Raw genomic sequence first — 17846 nt, 5'->3', positions numbered from 1 at the left:
ACAACGAGTTTAGATCGGTGGTGGTGGTGGTCTATTAAAAGAAATTTGTGGATGGGACTACAATGTGTGCCAAGTATTCATTAAAGGGCCCAAATGAGATAATCTTCAAAAAGGGATAACTACAAACTAGGGCATGGTTGGAGTTGTCTTCCTTATCCTTGTAAACAACTTTAATGATTCGCCGTAGGAAAAATCTTCGCTCTATAGCGTCGATGTGAGGCCGAAGAGGGATAGGGTTGCAACTGAGGATACCAAAATTGGCATTAATGTGGTGGGAATCGATCATAGATCTAAGATCTGACCTGAATTAGTTGAAGCTCAAGGTAAGGTAGTGAAAACAAAAGACAAGGTGTCCCCCAAAGTTAGACGAGCCAAACTCCAAAAGAGATCTGAGTGAGAAAAGAAAAGTGCAATCAAACTTCATACCGAAATGATCTCTCCTCTTGACTTAAAAGATATTCAATAGGATAGTCACCCTCTAAACCGTTAGACATGCCGTGAAACTATGATGTCATGACTAGCAATCGGAACGTATCCCATGCCCGATAATGACCAAAAATCTTGTGTACCTGCTAGTAATACCAAATCCTAGCTTGTGTCTCTATAAATATATTATCAACTTTCAATTTAGGTGATTCAATTCACACACAAACTAGAAGTTACTTCCCTTTCCACATTCAGAAGCAAAACAACCACAAAAACATAACCTTTAATCAACAAGAAAAAATTTAGTACCATAAAATATTCCTTCAACCAACCACCCTCTTATGGGCAGGGCAGCTAATGCTGGATCATGCAACTTTTCTCAACAACAAAAGTAAGATATTTGCATGCATTCTTCAAAGTACCATATCTCCTGCAGAAGCCACTAAAAAAGATTCTGATGCCAGCAACTGAAGTTATGATTGGGTCTCCTTGAACAACTTGGTGTTCTACGACCAAAGCATGACTCAATTGTGTAAATCTACCGCCACCTACCTTTGGTGGCAATCATCAACCAAAAACAAGTACAACCCAATCGTTCAATATCCCACTAATACTATTTAAGACATCTTTGGAACTATAAGCCAATACTAAACTGTTCACTGGGGGAGCAAAAAGGGAAAATGCCGGCTTATGCATATTTGATCCAATGGTATCGACTGAAAATGAAATTGGACTCTCTTGACAGCATATAAGACTTTGTTTTGTAAATCAAATGGCCCAATAAATACAAGAAGACATTACTGGGACGTTTGATTTAACAGAAACAAACTCCTGGACTGAGCAAAATTGACAAAATAAGCAGAGTTTGGCAGAAGTTATAAGAACTATGTTAGTTATAAAGCTTACAGGACAAACCAGAAGCATAAAATGACTACAATATGAAAGGGATAGTCCTCACAACATTCTTCTTTGCATTACAGAACGATCGAAGGCTGTCTTCATCAATCGTGCCAAAGCCCGATAAATGAACTCCATAATTTTCCATTCTTTTGATATCTCGTGGAATGGGAGATTGCCAAAGTCCATCCCACCATGCTGGAGGGAGAAGAGGGGTTAAGGCACACTGGTTAGGCTGGCTAGGGCAGCTTAAAGGGCCTGCAAATCTGTTCCAGATATGACCCCAGCCAACCTGGTTCTTTAAACCTTCTCTCAACAAATTACTTTGGAAGCTACTCAAGAAGAAGAAGTCTGAACCAGTAGAATTTTTCCCTGAGCATATTTGTAATGTTATGTTAGGAACAGTTGTACAGATGTTCCTCAAAGAAACAAATTATGTTCCTACATGATGTAAAATGATAGATAGAGTATTCAAAGATACCGAGATTGTCGAGATTGTGTGCTGCAGCCAATGCTGCGATTAGCTGAGCATAGGTAGTACCTACACGCCTGTGAGCACCAGAAATAACAGCACGCTTGGCACGGGATGCAAGAAAAAAATCCACAAAGGCAACCCATCTTGGTGAAGGGCCCCAGTCCTTCACTCTGAAATCCAATTTATGAAATTCATCGTGCGTTCCAGAAATGATTCCTCTGAAGTGTTCATAATCAAAATGAATAACCTGAAAACAGAGTCACAAATGAAATTAGTCCGAAATTGTTTTACAGGCATACAGAAGTTATGGGGGTCTTTGACTGAACAATTATTCCGTTAAGCATGTATTTGAAATCAGGACTACATTTGAAGAATAGAATCACACAATGAGGCAGTTACCTCTGCAAATTCACCAAGCATGGGCACAATACTTTTTACAAAATTTGGGGTATCTGATACTAAAACCAATCTGGGTTTCGAGTCCGTGGTTAGATTGCGTATGCCTTTTGTGATGCACTGCAATGCAGCCTGTAAGCCTCTCACAGACCTGAAATGCAGATGCACATTACTCAGGGAAAGGATTACAAAAGTGACTAATATCCAGGATTTCTATCAACTAAATGGAATTTATTGGAAATAGACATTGTGGATTCAATTCTTATAGCTAGTGGAAGTAGAGAGAGAAGGAAATAACGGTAAATAAGTAGTAACACTACCTATTCATAAGCATCCTCATGTGCAATGAAATATCAGGATCATCCCCACTTTTAAGAACTGAGAACACTGCTTCTTCAACATCCTTTGACGGAGATATAAGAACTCTCATCAGCTCTCCGAATACATTAGGTCTAGATTCCAAAACCTCTGGATGTCCAAACAAATTAGAAGCAGCGGCCCTCATGGCGGGATGTACATTCTTCAAGAAAAATTGAGCAGCCACAGCATCTGTTGTACCTTGGAACCTGATGCACATCAGTCAGCATAAACAGAGTACGAATTGAGTACCGGTTTAAAGTAAACTGAAAGTTGTCTATACCATATGATAGGATGCTCCCATTCCTTCCAATTACTACATAGAACATTTGTCTGTGCAGGCTTTTCAAAATCATCAGTTCGCATAATCAAATGCCTATTGAATTTCCTAATACAACCTTTAAGTCTCCACAAATGCTTGATTTCTTTCATGGTAAACGTGACATTGGAATAAGAAATGTAGTCTCCAAATGGAAACTTGCCCCTGAAAACAGAAGTAATAACATAAGAACTATGAAAGTTATTCCATCAATGCACGACTATAATCCTATTGCATAGATATGCATAGTTTCTTCTGATATTTATCTGATGGCTTCTTTGAAGTTATTCCATCCATTTATTGAGATTTTAGCTGAGAAAAGCTAACAAGTTTTTATATACCAGATCCAAGGCACCATTACTTAGCCTATAACTTGAAATGTGAGTGTGAAATGGAACTATCACAGACACAAAATGCTTCTAACGACTCGATACATTATAGTATTCAAAACCAATATTAAAATAGAAATAAAGAGGCTTGATATAGAACCAACATGCCTGGTTTGCCCAATAATCAAGGATCTGTTCAGCATTATACTTAAAGCTCCAGCAGTTAGAATCTTGTACATCTCATTCCCAAAGCCTGCCTCTGAAGATTTGCCCATGACAAAACCGTGTTTGCAAAACTGCTCCGGAGGAAGTTGTCGCACTCTTGAAGCACCTAAAATGAAATTAACCATGTCAGTTTTTATAAATCTCAGAGAGCTAACAGGTTTTCCACCAGAAAACAATTATGACAAAAGATTAAACAGTAAAGGAAAAGCCAAGATGAAGAAGATTAGTTTTAAAATTGTTATTTGAATAAGAAGAAGAGCACAAACTACACCATCAGAAAAAAAAAAACCAATATGAATTTCCCTATAACCTATTCTAAAGAACGAATATGTATACGTGAGTTTTCTTCTTTCTCACTTTATGTATTCTTTCGTCAAGAGATCCACCATAACTCGTAAGACTCGAGAAGTCTTTAATACAACTGCTTGGCATCACAAAATGTCCTCGTGGAATCTTTATTAAATTCAAAACAATCTCTTTTACTAACAAAGCAGACTACTTAAGAACCCAGGAATTTAACTATTAACAACTACTGACAACAAAGAATTGAGCTAAACCAAACCAACAAGCAGTTCATTTTCAATTCACTCCAACAACTATCTTCTTTATTATAGAGTTGGCAGCTTGAAGAACATCAAATCCTCATTATCAATTTGAAAGCAGCTCAAGGAGACCATTCTTCACGCTCATATGGCACCATAATGCAATCAAGATTACTTTTAACCACACAATGATCTCGTACTATTGTTCTGGCATTATTATCCCCACTGACCAAGTGGAATGGTCTCTTTGACCTACTAGAGAAAGAATATAATAATAATATTCCACCATTCTGCAGTTTTCTTTTTTTAATTATTTAACAAGAAGCTGGATCTATCATTAAGCAAAAGAAACAAAAAAAAAAAAAAAAACCCCAGTAGAAGGAACAGTCGACCAAGAATTTCTATTGCACCAATCCATTATCAACTATATTCCTATGAACTTATAGCTAGATGAAAAAATATCGAATCTCTTTGGGAACTTTGACCATCCAAATTACATCTTGGAAGCCTAAGGTTTTCTCTAGTTTCATCCACCATCCTTCTCCAAATTCCAACTACTTTCCCCTGTTTACAACCTGCATCTTCCACATTCCTTCAACTCGAGACCAAAACTCCTTACAACTCGCACCAGGTTGGTCTAGTAATTAGGGGTCAGTCTGATATTGATTGAAAAGGCAGCCCAGCCGCCCCTCCCCCTAGCAGCCTACCTACTCGTGATCGTAGCTCGATCGGAGGTTGACGAGTGTAGTTTCTGATCTACGACATTTTACTCAACACCCCCAAATAATCAGTATTTTATATTCAATCGATACAGCCAACACACTCACTATGGAACATCAAACGATTATTATAATGGCAAAAAATGGATCGTGAGCCGAATCATGACTCCATTAAACAGTCCTAATATACAAAAGAAGAGCTGCTTGCCAGTAGCTATTAATCATTCATTTAACTATAAGACGATCAACAAGGGGAGGGCAGATGGTTATCAGAAAAGCATATAGGGAAATATTACCATTCAAATAAAAGTGATTTTGAATAATTGTTCTTACTCTCAGGCTTTCCTTCCAGACACCATCTTTGAAGGCCTCTCCCATCTGCTCCACCGTCGCGCAGCTCCGCCTTCCGTCCATTTCACTCAGAACCCGACTCTCTTCAACGTCATCGCCATTACCTAACTGATCAGAGGACGATTCTGATTCTTGAGCTTCCATCCTCATAAGAAAATTGAGCATCAAAAATCCGATTGAAGCACCGACGGCACATAGAACAACGACATATCGCGCAAACGATGACGATCTTTTCTTCCTGGATCCACCATGCCTCATTGTTCTGTTGCTTCACAATCTGGTGTAGAGATTCAGATTATAATTCCAAACAGAATTGGGAATTGCAGCTCAGTATGAACTTTTCTACTTCGTGGGTTCATACTTCATGACCAATTAAACAAGGGGTTTCCAAGAGGGAAATCGGAGAAAATGAAGGGTAATCATAAAAAATTAGTCCTTTGAAACCCATTTAACCCGAGGGCCCAACCTTGAGGAAGCACGCCTACTTGACTATACATACATATATGTATATATATGTATATATGTATATGTATATATGTATATATATGTATATATATGTATATATATGTATATATGTCGTGGGGGCGATCGATTGGTCAACCCAGAAAAAGATTTTGCCATGTGGCTAGATGTTTTTTTTTTTTCTTTTTTCCTTCTATAAGAACTTGCAGCCATTTTGATTTTAATTTTTGCTTATTATATTTAATATTATAATTTCTTTTATTCCAATTCTTGAATTTTTAATTAAAAATTTATATTAACCTTGGCTATTATCTTTTAGGAAATTATTGAATGGTTATAATTTTTTTTTATTTGGGTTGAATGGAATTTTTTTTACAGGTTGACGGTCCAATTCAACCTAACTCAGTTCTACTTTTAAAATTTTGAGTTAGGTTAAATAGGGTTGTGAACCATATTCGAGTCATCAATCCAACCATTCTAAAATTCGAGTTGGTCTAAAAAAAATTCCAACCAATCAAATGCAAGTTGTGTACACACTTATCAACATGTAAATATGGTTCACAATTCAACGTATTCAACCCTAGTTTTAAAATTTTGAGTTAGGTTAGGCAGGGGTGTGAACCATATTAGAGTTACCAACCCAACCATTATGAAGATTTGAGTTGGTCTACAAAAACTCCAATCAATTAAACACAACTCGTGTACACACCTATTAACTTGGAAATAGGGTTCATAATCCCACCGAATTCAACCAAACTTTTAAAGAGTTAGGTTAGGTAAGGCTGTGAACCATATTCGAGTCACCAATCAAACCATTCTGAAGATTCAAATTGGTCTAAAAAAATTCCAACCAATCAAATAGAAGTCATGTCCAATTCCACTCAACCCTAATTTTAAAATTTTGAGTTGGATTAAGTAGGGGTGTGAACGTTATTCGAGTCACTAATCCAACTATTCTGAAGATTCAGAGTTGGTCTAAAAAACTCCAACCAATCAAATACAACCCGTGTACACATTATCAATCCAACCCGACTCAACCCTACTTTTAAAAATTCGAGTTAGGTTAGGTAGGGTTGAGAACCATATTTGAGTCACCAACCCAATCATCGCGGAGATTCGAGTTGATCCAAAAAAAAAATTCAACTAACCAAATATAACCCGTGTGAAGATATATGTTCGGTTCGGTTCGGTTCGGTTCGGTTCAAGGAATCGAGATACTAAAATAGGTTTAAAAAAAAAAAAGATGTAATGTTGTGGAGGGTGATTCATGAAGGAAGTAGAAAGTCGGACCACAGAATGATGGCGTGGGATGCAGAGCCAAAAATAACCAAATTCCTCTAAACTCCCGCTTTCTCTCCACTCCTTCACAACGACCATTTCAAAATCCAACCACAAAGTCAAGAACACATGAAACTCTAAGAAAACAAAACACCAAATTTCATTTCATGGATAATTTTCTTCACAATTTGCATCTCTTTTCTTGAAACTCTCCACTTTTTTCGTTCTTCCAACTCCCTAATTCAACCACAATGGAGAAGAACCAACCTGAGAATCCAGACCTTCTTGAGAAAACCAACGACGATGCCCCCAAATTGCCCGCTCATGATGCCGTTCCAGATGCTGTTGCTGTTGAATCCGATGTAAAATCTGCAGATAAATTGGAGGATGATAAGGATCAGGAGGAGAAGGAGAAGGAGCAGGAGAAGGAGAAGGAGAATGAGACGGAAAAGAAGGAGGAGTTGGAGGAGAAGGATGAGTCTAAGGATGAACCGGTTCTTCATTGTGATCTCCACACGATTCTTGAAGACGTAGATCAATTTCTGTTAACTTCTCACGGTTCTCGCGATCGAGAGGAGGATTCTGCTGTGGAGATTCCGAAGTTCATCGACAAGTTCATGGATCTCGTGGATGCGAAGATTGAGCAATACGAGAATACAGAATCGAATGCCAAGCAAAGAGAGTACCGAGTGCCGGAGGACGAATCTTCGTTTCTGGAAGCAGTTAATCGGATATCGAAGCTGAAAAGTGCAATCCACAAAATGAAGTTGGAAGACGAGAAGAATCCGTTGATCAATCGCATCGGGAGCACTCAACAGCGAGCATTTTCTTGTTTGGAAGAAGAGTTCAGGTTCTTTCTCGAGGAATCCAGAAATGGCGATTCGGATCCCGAACCGGATCGTTGTGATGATGCTGACTCCGCTCAACTCCTTTTTCCAGGTTACTCCGGCGAGATCGTGAGCTATTTGAACAAAATCGCTAACCAAATGATTGCCGGTGGATTCGAATCGGAATGTTGCCAAGTTTACATCGTAGCAAGAAGAAACATATTCGAAGATGCCTTGCAGAAGTTCGGATTCGAGAAATACAGCATTGATGATATTCAGAAGATGAGTTGGGAATCAATGGAGAGGGAGATAGCTATATGGATCAAAACCATCAAGCATTGCGCCACCGCTTTGTTCTCCGGCGAACGGGATCTCGCCGAATCTGTATTTTCAGCGTATCCTCCAATCTCCGCCAGTCTGTTCAGCAATCTAACTCGCGGCATTGTGATTCAACTCCTAAATTTCTCAGAAGGAGTCGCAATGACGAAACGCTCCGCCGAGAAATTGTTCAAGATGCTCGACATGTACGAAGCTCTTCGTGATCTGGTCCCAAAAATGGAAAACTTATTTCCAGAAGAATCCGCCAACGAGCTCAAAACAGAGTCCACAACCGCTCGAACTCGTCTAGGCGAAGCGGCGATTTGCATATTTTGCGATCTCGAAAACTCGATCAAAGCCGACACCGGACGAACTCCGGTACCAGGCGGCGCCGTTCATCCATTGACTCGATACACCATGAACTACTTGAAATATGCGTGCGAGTACAGAAACACACTGGAACAGATTTTCAAAGATCACGCAAAGATCGAGCGAGCAGATTCCACAAACCGACCACATTTCGAAGGCGAACAACCACCGACTTACAACCACCCTAGCAATGACAATCAATCCCCATTCTCGACGGAACTGACGAAGGTAATGGAGCTCCTGGACTCAAATCTGGAAGCGAAATCAAAGCTGTACAGAGACATAGCACTGAGTTCGATTTTCATGATGAACAACGGGCGATACATCTTGCAGAAAATCAAAGGATCTGCAGAGATTCACGAACTGGTAGGCGATGCTTGGTACAGGAAGAGATCTTCGGAGTTACGCCAGTACCACAAGAACTACCAAAGAGAAACATGGGGAAGATTGTTGGGGTGTTTGAACCACGAGGGTTTGATGGTGCACGGGAAAGTGATAAAGCCAGTGCTGAAGGAGAAGTTCAAAGGATTCAACGCCCTGTTCGAAGAGATTCACAAGACGCAAAGCACGTGGGTGATAAGCGACGAGCAGCTTCAATCGGAGCTCCGAGTATCGATATCGGCGGTGATGATTCCGGCGTATAGGTCATTCCTAGCGAGGTTTTCGCAGTACTTGGATCCAGGGAGACAAACGGAGAAATACATTAAGCTACAGCCTGAAGACATAGAAACCTACATAGATGATCTATTCGATGGAAACGCATCCTCCATGGCAAGAAAGAGATGATAAAAAGCTTGAAGATCACGAAATGAAACTTGAAAAAGGCAAGAACCCATTATTCTCTATTAGAATTCTTCTTCATCTTCATCTTTCTATATATAATTTTTTCTTTTTCTTTTTCTTTCTTTGGTTGGAAGCCCTAGCTGAGGCTAGTTTTGTCATGTCAGATTGCAATTGATGAATTGCAATTGCAGTTGCAAACACCCCCTTCTTTCCTTGGCTTCAATTTGCTGAATGCACTGCGCTGTTCCATTTTGTTTTGAAATTATGTTACATTTTCTTCAAACGATTGCTTGTAATTGTCAAAATTAACCATGTAAAATTCTTTTTGTTTTTGGCCTTCCTCCACTCTTAGCTCTCACCCCTTTAGATTTATTGGCTCAAAAGTGTTTTTGATACTCGATCATGCATCCCTGTAGTTCCATATTTAGAGTAATTCTGGAACTATTTCTTCTATATTGAGAATCATTGAAATAAGTAAGAATATCATTTATGGGTATTTCAATACAAATAACTGAAGGGGTGGTTGTTCTTTTTCTCGTTCTTGAAGTGATTCAAATTGAATGATGAATCCATTTCTTCGCCTCTTTGCCAATAAATTAGAATTACAGTGGAAAATAGCAGATCATCTTAGATTGACCCGTACATAGGATTAGGTTAAGTTCTGGAGCTTTCCAGAGAGATCTTGTCTCACTTTATCATTATTTACTAAAGGCTAGAAATATATCTTCTTTCGACAGAAAGAGAATTAACGTTAATTTGATCTTTGAACTCCGAAAAAAAGAAAAAACTATTGTTAAAAATTAGATGGTCAATCTAGGGTGTGATATATTTTGATACCGTTTAGATGAAAGTCCCACATCTGCTAATGTAGGGAATGATCGATCATAGGTTTATAATCAAGGAATACTCTCTTTATTGGTGTGAGGCCTATTCAACGGGAAAATAGGTGAAACTTGGGCTTTAACGTGCTCAAACTTCACCTGGAAGCCCATTCAATCTTGATCTTGGCCACTATATATATTTTTTTTTAATATGCGTAGAAAATATATTTGTATTAAACGAGGCACACTTGTACAAACTCACTAGAAGAAAACTCCACCAAGCCAGCAAGAGCCCTCGAAAACCACTCTTCATGTGAGCCACACTCATATGAGCCAACTCTTGGTCGAGGAGCATGTTCAAGGCTCCCCTAAATCCAAATAAATAAATTATTTATCGTTTTAAAAAGTTAGATTTAGATTCTGAAAATGTAAAAAAATCGAGAAACACAAAGACAAAAATTTCAAGTAGGGTCGAAGTGATTACCCTTTAACGACTATTTATTTTTCGATAGTCAAAATGTCTTACATCTTCATATATCATAATTTTTGTATAATAATATTTTAAATGATGTATTATCCAAACAATATCTTTACCTCTTTCTCTTTCATTATAGTTTGTATCAATTCTTATGAAATTTTGGTCGTTACATGTCACTATCAATTCATGATAGTCACAACAACCAGATTTGAATCGATGATATAACAATTTTCAGGATTAACGGCGGAATATAGTTTGTATCAATTCTTATGAAATTTTGGGTCGTTACATGTCACTATCAATTCATGATATACTAACAACCAGATTTGAATCGATGATATAACAATTTTCAGTCTTCTACTCTACCAAATGAGCTATTCCAACAATTTTTCTATTGTGTAAATCATTATATGATCTAATATAATTTTTTAAATCTAAATTATTTGTTATTATTTCGTCGTGTACTTTATAATTTTGACTTTTTTTTTTCAATGCAATAACTCTGGGAAATATTTTTAAAAATTGTTTAAACTTTTTTTTTTTATTCAAATTAAATAACTTAGACTTTTATTTAATAGGGGTCGAAAAATGAAATCTTAAGAATTTGATAGGTATTTTTAAAATTCAGAGATCAAAATAGAAAAAAAAATAAATATTTTAAAACTTATTAAAAATTAATATTTAGAAACTAAATATATACCAATCTTAATAAAGCCTATTTTATATGCTTATTATTAGTGATTAAAGATCTTCATATCATCAACCTAATAAAATTATAATATAATAAATATTATAAATTAATTAGCTAAAATAAATTAAAATGAAAATAATTGGAGGAGCATTATAGAAAGTGTTAGCCATGTTGTAAACAAAATCAATCTTTGTACTGTAACCAGCTCATCATTCGCTTTCAATCGGATATTATTAATACTTATTTTCGACGTTTCACGTGTTTTTAATAAAAATTATATTGAAAAATAAAATATTATAAAGAAAAAAATTTTCGCTCTATATGAAATACGGAGTGGGACGAATCTCGTCCCCGTCCTATGAACGTCTCTATCCACCGTGCCAAAGTCTAATAATTCACGAGCAATGACTTGCTAATCATTGAAATAAAACTCACAAAATGACTTCAAATTACACTGAAAGAAACACTGATCATAGCTTAAGGATCGAAAATTTTGAATCAATGATTACAACAACAAAGAAACAAATCCAAAGAATCAACAAACAATTTATGTTCAACTAGTTCTATATGTCAGCAGCACCGAGTAAAGTTGCTAGATTGAAGGTGGAACCATGATTGAATCAGCCGAGTAAAATTGCTGAGAAACAGCACTGTCCACATCATAAAACTTATCCTTGCTCATCTCTTGTTCTTTCAGTAAGATCGAATGATATATTTCATCGATTCGACTCGTCACCTTCGCCATTGAAGGGCGATTATCCGGGTATGGATCTGTACACAACATGGCAAGATTCAGAAGTTGAATCATTTCGTCCGACCCATTCTTGTTTCCTAACAGCTCCTCATCAAACACTTCTGCTGTCTTCTTCTTGTTGACCTTCGACTTCACCCATCGTGGGAGGTCTACGCCATTGTCGTTAAGCATCGGTGAGTTCGGAGTCTTTCCTGTTAGAAGCTCTAGAATTACCACACCAAAACTGTAAACATCTGCTTTCAAGGATACTTTTCGTGGATCGGTGACTTCGGGGGCACGGTAGGCTACGGTGTGGTTTGGAGTGGGGGTAGGGCTTGCAATCTGAATTAGGCCAAAGTCAGAGACACAAGCTGTGTGGGATCTGTTGAGAAGAATGTTTGAAGGCTTTATATTCCCGTGGGAGGTCGGAGGTCGTCGGGAATGTAGATACGAAATGCCACGACCAGCTGAGAGCATAATGCCAACCCTTGCTTCCCATTTCAATGGAGTCCTACCAGAATCTTTGTTGCCTGAGATAAACCAGACATTATAGACATTATGTTCTAACTTAACAAGAGGCACAACAAGAATACTATGTGATTGTTCTAAACAAACAAGTTCTTAATCAGAGGCACAAAGTTGCATAAGAAAAGGAAAGCCAACAAAAATAACAAGGGAAATTCCAAATGGTTACCATTACTCTCTTAAAACTCCCCATTCGAGTAATTATTCCATTGCAAACTACTCCTAAACTAACGGTTGTCGCAGTCAAGTTCTATCCTAGAAACTTAAGAACACTATATGTAACCGCTCAAGCCCACCCCTACAGATATTGTTTCCACACCCTTATAAAAAATGTTTCGTTCCCCTCTCCAATTGATGTAGGATCTCACAACCCCTCTCTTTGGGGTCCAGCGTCCTTGCTGGCACTCCTTCCTCTCTCCAGTCGATGTGGGATCTCACAATCTACTCCCTTCGGAGCCTAGCATCCTCGTTGGCACACTACCCGGTGTCCACTCCTTTCAGGGCTTAGCGTTCTTGCTGGCTTACCGACTGGTGTCTGGCTCTAAAATCATTTGTAATAGTTCAAGCCCACTACTAATAGATATTTTGACCATTCTCGATTTGTGCTATCATCCTGGCCATCCTAATCTTGTTCAAGGTCATAACTATATCCTCTAAATCACAAATCACCCAAAGTTTATCCAGGGAGTTGTGAAATTATACATATGAAATCATAGAGTTTAATTGCAATGACTTCATAACTCTAATGGGTAATCATCACTCAATTTGGCAGATAGATAATGAAGAAGGAAGAAACTCACCATGTAAATGCAGGGATAAGCTTCCCATGGGGGCATAATCACAAACCAGAAGCTTCTCATCCCTGCCATAATAGTAAGCATTAATGGGAACTAAGTTCTGATGATTCATCATCCCCAAGCTTTCAATCTTCTCCATGAATTCCTCCTCTGAAACTTTGACATCTCTCAATCTCTTCACTGCCATGGTCATCCCCATATCCAGAGCTGCCTTGTAAGTTGACCCAAAAGCTCCCTTCCCCAATACCTCTGCAGAAGCCTTCAACAGTTCCTCCAAATCAAACACCCTTTCTCCTTTCCCACAGAACACCAAACCATTCTGATTCCTAATTCCTCCATTTCCTCCACCGCCATTCCTGACCTCCGACCTCGTCGTCATCTGAGCATCATTCCGCCGGTTAATCCTGATCCTTTTACGACATAGAAAGATCAAAATCAGACCGATGATCAAAAATGCAATTGAACCTCCGATTACGATACCAACGATTGCTGCGGTGGATAATTTCTTCTCTTCGCCTTGGCACGGGCTCAGTGGCTTCCCGCAGAGTGAGTTTCCGTCGAAGACGCTGGCTGGTTGATCGGACAATCGCGTAGGGATTGAGCCGTTGAGACGATTGAAAGAAACGTTGAGAGTTTTGAGCGAGGGAATGTTCAAATCAGGAATGAATCCATCGAGTTGATTCCCTTCCAAATTCAGAACCTCTAAGTTCGTAAGATTGTTGAATACAGATGAAATCGGACCAACGAACTGGTTATGCGCCAAATTCAATCGAACCAGACTCTGTATACTGAAGAGAACAGAAGGAATCTCACTGGAAAACGAGTTCCGTTGCAAGTAGAGGTTCCGGAGAGAGCGAAGGTTCGCAAAATCAGACGGAATAGAACCGGAAAGCATGTTAGAACGAAGAGATAGGGTTTCCAGATGAGTCAAATTTCCAAGTCCTAGAGGAAGTTGACCAAAGAGTCCAACACCGGGAAGCCGCAGTTCAGTAACCCTCCCGCCGCCGCAAATAACACCAAACCACAAACACGGAGTCTCATCGGAGAGGTTCCATTGACGAGTCCGGCTCCGAGCGCCCATCGCTTTCTGAAGCGTCACCAGCGCCGCCATATCCGATGCAAGGTCAGCCGCTCCTGTAGGGAAGAACAACAAAACAACAAGCGCCGAAAATGAGAAACACAGCCGAAGCAAATTCCGGCGCGCCATTCCCGGCGATGAAGAAGAAAACAGAGGCTAATCCGGCACTGTAAACGATGAAGAAATCAAGGGAGAGTGAGCAGAGAGATTAAATGAGGAAGAAGGTATTGTAAAATCCAAATGATTATGAGGATTTTTTAAGGCAATAGTGGAATCAGAGAGGAGTGGGCTCACCATTGCAGGAAAACGCGTTGAAGTAGAACTTGAAGAAGAAGTAGAAGGATTCAAGGCCATTGGTTGACTGAGTAAAAACGGAAAATCAGAGAGGAAGAAGATGCCGAAGATTGTGAGGCATTAATGGTGAGCTTGACAGATTTCTACCAAAAGTGGACCAAGGCGATCAAGATCAAGAACATCGCCGTTCAATATATAACCTACGCTTTAGACTCCGGAAATCAATTGAGAGATATAATATTATAATCATCAAACTACTTCTTTAACTAATTAAAATCAATTACTAAAAAAAATATGTCAATATAATTTTAATTAAAATAATAAATAATCAATAATACATTTTATTTTAACATTTTATTTAATATTAAAATAAATATTTTTTTTTTATTATTATTAAAAGAATATAAATTAATTTATTTGTATGTATTATCGAAAATATTAAATTAATATATAGAGTTGTTTATATGACCCGATAACCGGATCAACTCCAAATATCTTAAGGTTAGGTTGGGTTAGATTTTTTTCGATTTGGATTGGGTTAAATTAACAAATTTGGTTCAGTTTGCTGGTTATGTTTTTTTTATTTTTTTTTTTATTTTGTGAAGTTAACCCGACCAACTCGAAGATAGGGTTACAATCCAATCCTACCCTACTCTTAAAATAATTAAGAATATTTAAGTTTGTAACCGATATTTATAATGTGTTGTACTTGTAAATGTTTGATATTTAAACATTGTCATATTAACGTGATGGTAGATAAGTATGATTTTTTAAATAATTAAAAAAATGAACAAGACCGTGTACAAACTCAAAAAAAAAAGATAATTTCATTCGTACAATCCTATAATTATTTTTTATTATTTAATTTCGATCGAATTATTAAATGACAAAACATATTATAAGTTATAATTTTAAATTTTACCCACATTTATGACATTATATTATTCGAAAATACCATAGATACGAGTATAGTGGAAATATTATCGCTTTTAATCTTGATACATCATTCCGACATTTGCTATTTTATTTTGGTCGAAAGCAATTGATTTTAGTGTCGGGAAGACAGTTCCAACATTTGCTACTCGTAACATGAAAACGAGGCTCTCTTGGAATCGTTAAGGGTCTTTTTGATCTGCAAAAACAAAAAAAAAACAAAAAAAACGTTTATTTTCATGACATATTCTAATGAGAAAATAAAATTATTAAACATGGGTATGAAAAAATAAAATTATTAAGGGGTCGTTTGGTTTGAAGTTTGAAGTTTTGTTTAAGACTGTCATGCCAAAGTCAAACTCAGTAAGCTCAGAAGGGATTCCGTGTTTCCTCTTTCTTGAACAAGCACTTGTGAGGAATCGGGAAAGCCTCACCTCCAATTTCGATTATTTTACTTTCATTTTCGACTTCTCCTAATTTTTTTGAAATGATCTAAAATTATATAAGTTTTTCATAAATAATTAATAAAATAATAATGAATATTTGAGTACCTTTGAGGCGAGAATGGTCTATCAAAAAAAGGCATCAACTGAGCTTTGGGAATCATTCCTTTTCTTAGCAAACGAATCTCTTCCTCTTCTATAATCTGTCCCATTTTTAGCCACTGAAATGTCTTAACTACCCTTCAAATATTTTTTTAAAAAAATATAAAATTGCAATTATTGTAAATTTTAAAAATAAATAATAATAATAAAATTCAAAAAATTACCTTCTTCAACTTCTCTTCTTGTTTCTTCTGCTCTTCCATCACAAGTAACTTTCTTGCTACCTGGTAACAAATATTAATTGAATAATCATTTTATATATATATAGGTTTCCACGTCTTTATAAAAAAAATATTTATTCTCGTAGTTTATGAAAAAGTTTTATATTATAATAAATAATTTTTAAAAGACTTAAAAAAACATAAAATAAAATAGTTACCGAATAGTTGAAAATTGCACGTTGGATGGCCCTTTCTTGAGTATGCAATTTGAAATCTCGTGACCTTGTGTTCTCTTTTGTAGTAACCTTATTCACATGAAATTCCACCAAAATTATAAATAGTTTAAATAATTAAGAGAAAACAAATCATTTACATTTGTTGCAAAAATAAATAAGATCTCAACGAACGTAAGATCTCACAATCCACCCTCTTGGAGGTTTAGCGTCCTCGTTGGCACACCGCTCAGTGCCTAGTTCAAATGCTATTTATGACAGCCCAAGCTCACCAATAGCAGTCTTCTCTGAGCTTTTTATCTTTTGGGTTTCCACACTTTTATAAGAAATGTATCATTTCCTTCCCACGTAAGATCTCACAGAATACGTAAAATTTTAATGACCTAAAAAAAAAAGTTAAAAAAAAAAAAAAAAAGACTCTTTTAACCTTCTAGAACATTCACTAACTAAACTGAATACTTTCATTCTCGATGAGTACAGTAAAAACTTTAAAACCTAAACTAATAAAAAAAAATTAGGAGTTGAACGGTCACGAGTTAAGATTATCGAGAATAGGTTCAAGAACGAAAATAAAAATCGAGAGAGAGGAAAATATGAGTAACCTTGGAGGAGGGAGGGTTAAGTAAGGGGATCTTCATTTTGAGATAAAAGGAAGAGAGGAGAAGGAATGGAATGGTAATGGAAATGAAGTGGAATTTATTTATAAACAAACAAACCCAAACCCTTCTGATTAAACCTCCCTCTCATACAATTTTTTTTCTTTGGCTTTATCTACTTTTTCACCTCTTTACCAACAATTTTACTTCAATTTTAATACAATTATGTATTTTTTTTTCTTTTTTACTTACAAATTATCGATTCAAAACAAATATTTTTGACGCATCGGAACATTAATTAGACATATTAACTCTCGAGGTTTGAATTTTGTAATATTTTAATCTATTTCGTTGGTTTTAAGTAAGTTTAGTTAAAGTTTAAATTGACCATTAATTTTTGTTAATGATTTTTTTTTTAATTATTTACAAAATTTTACTTATCTACGATACATGTTACATTAACCACGAAAATCTTATAAAACTTAAAGATTAAATATTAATAATACATCAGATTATGAATATCAAATATTCTTAATATTCATAATAATTTTAAAATTAGGGTTGAGTTGTGTAACCTTATTTCTCAGCTCATGTCAACCTACAGATTGATCAAAAATTTTATTTTATAAAAATTTAACAAAGAAAAAAAAAATCAAACAAAAATCTATTTCGTGTGGAGTCAATCCATGAATTGACCCAAATTTTTTGCTTGGGTTGGGTATTTCGGGTTCGACTTAAAATTGTCGAGTCATATGAACACTCTTATTCTCTACTTCTTAATTTTATTTTGAATTCGTTTCATGCATGGATAAAGCAGTTTTTCACGAG

The 17846-nt window shown here is 36.7% G+C and overlaps 4 protein-coding genes across 6 annotated transcripts; 1 reads left to right on the top strand and 3 right to left on the bottom strand.

Moving 5' to 3' along the window:
* Nucleotides 1-684: 684 nt before the first annotated feature.
* On the bottom strand, nucleotides 685-5464 carry LOC111794994 (uncharacterized). The gene is made up of 7 exons (XM_023677214.2): nucleotides 4982-5464; nucleotides 3368-3530; nucleotides 2835-3035; nucleotides 2515-2760; nucleotides 2198-2345; nucleotides 1805-2045; nucleotides 685-1695 (listed from the first exon to the last, which is right to left on the bottom strand). Exons 1-7 carry the CDS (start codon nucleotides 5292-5294, stop codon nucleotides 1358-1360), a joined length of 1650 nt encoding a protein of 549 aa, XP_023532982.2. The 5' UTR covers nucleotides 5295-5464; the 3' UTR covers nucleotides 685-1357.
* A 1153-nt stretch (nucleotides 5465-6617) lies between these two features.
* LOC111787752 (exocyst complex component EXO70C2-like) lies at nucleotides 6618-9412 on the top strand. Its single transcript, XM_023667800.2, has one exon. The coding sequence runs from the start codon at nucleotides 7028-7030 to the stop codon at nucleotides 9074-9076; it is 2049 nt and encodes a 682-aa protein (XP_023523568.1). The 5' UTR covers nucleotides 6618-7027; the 3' UTR covers nucleotides 9077-9412.
* Nucleotides 9413-11540: 2128 nt separating this feature from the next.
* On the bottom strand, nucleotides 11541-14698 carry LOC111787570 (putative inactive receptor kinase At3g02880). 3 transcript variants are annotated; one of them, XM_023667584.2, is made up of 3 exons: nucleotides 14491-14698; nucleotides 13122-14363; nucleotides 11541-12326 (listed from the first exon to the last, which is right to left on the bottom strand). In XM_023667584.2, exons 2-3 carry the CDS (start codon nucleotides 14323-14325, stop codon nucleotides 11656-11658), a joined length of 1875 nt encoding a protein of 624 aa, XP_023523352.2. In that variant the 5' UTR covers nucleotides 14326-14363; nucleotides 14491-14698; the 3' UTR covers nucleotides 11541-11655. The 3 variants fall into 3 exon arrangements, with proteins under 3 accessions (XP_023523352.2, XP_023523358.2, XP_086977499.1); XM_023667590.2 differs by having other exon boundaries at nucleotides 13122-14252; XM_087121373.1 differs by having other exon boundaries at nucleotides 13122-14698.
* An 815-nt stretch (nucleotides 14699-15513) lies between these two features.
* Nucleotides 15514-17060, bottom strand: LOC111801865 (microtubule-destabilizing protein 60-like). Its single transcript, XM_023686102.2, has 5 exons — nucleotides 17025-17060; nucleotides 16408-16494; nucleotides 16193-16252; nucleotides 15975-16069; nucleotides 15514-15622 (listed from the first exon to the last, which is right to left on the bottom strand). The coding sequence occupies exons 1-5, from the start codon at nucleotides 17058-17060 to the stop codon at nucleotides 15514-15516; spliced, it is 387 nt and encodes a 128-aa protein (XP_023541870.1).
* Nucleotides 17061-17846: the final 786 nt, after the last annotated feature.

Source organism: Cucurbita pepo, chromosome 1, assembly GCF_057944985.1.
Source record: "Cucurbita pepo subsp. pepo isolate OVF chromosome 1, ASM5794498v1, whole genome shotgun sequence".
Taxonomy (NCBI): domain Eukaryota; kingdom Viridiplantae; phylum Streptophyta; class Magnoliopsida; order Cucurbitales; family Cucurbitaceae; genus Cucurbita; species Cucurbita pepo.
The sequence above is the reverse complement of the archived record's forward strand: the minus strand, read 5'-3'. Positions and strand labels throughout refer to the sequence as shown.

Bases quoted from the DNA above. Each gene is read 5' to 3' on its own strand.
- LOC111794994 (XM_023677214.2), bottom strand. From the start codon at position 5,294: ATGAGGCATGGTGGATCCAGGAAGAAAAGATCGTCATCGTTTGCGCGA. The intron at 3,531-4,981 runs GTAATATTTCCC...ATTTCATTTTAG, and splicing joins AAATCACTTTTATTTGAATG to GTGCTTCAAGAGTGCGACAA. The intron at 2,346-2,514 runs GTAGTGTTACTA...TCTGCATTTCAG, and splicing joins ATGAGGATGCTTATGAATAG to GTCTGTGAGAGGCTTACAGG.
- LOC111787752 (XM_023667800.2), top strand. From the start codon at position 7,028: ATGGAGAAGAACCAACCTGAGAATCCAGACCTTCTTGAGAAAACCAAC.
- LOC111787570 (XM_087121373.1), bottom strand. From the start codon at position 14,325: ATGGCGCGCCGGAATTTGCTTCGGCTGTGTTTCTCATTTTCGGCGCTT. The intron at 12,327-13,121 runs GTGAGTTTCTTC...GGTTTATCTCAG, and splicing joins CTTATCCCTGCATTTACATG to GCAACAAAGATTCTGGTAGG.
- LOC111801865 (XM_023686102.2), bottom strand. From the start codon at position 17,060: ATGAAGATCCCCTTACTTAACCCTCCCTCCTCCAAG. The intron at 16,495-17,024 runs GTTACTCATATT...CATGTGAATAAG, and splicing joins TTAACCCTCCCTCCTCCAAG to GTTACTACAAAAGAGAACAC. The intron at 16,253-16,407 runs GTAACTATTTTA...ATTTGTTACCAG, and splicing joins GTGCAATTTTCAACTATTCG to GTAGCAAGAAAGTTACTTGT.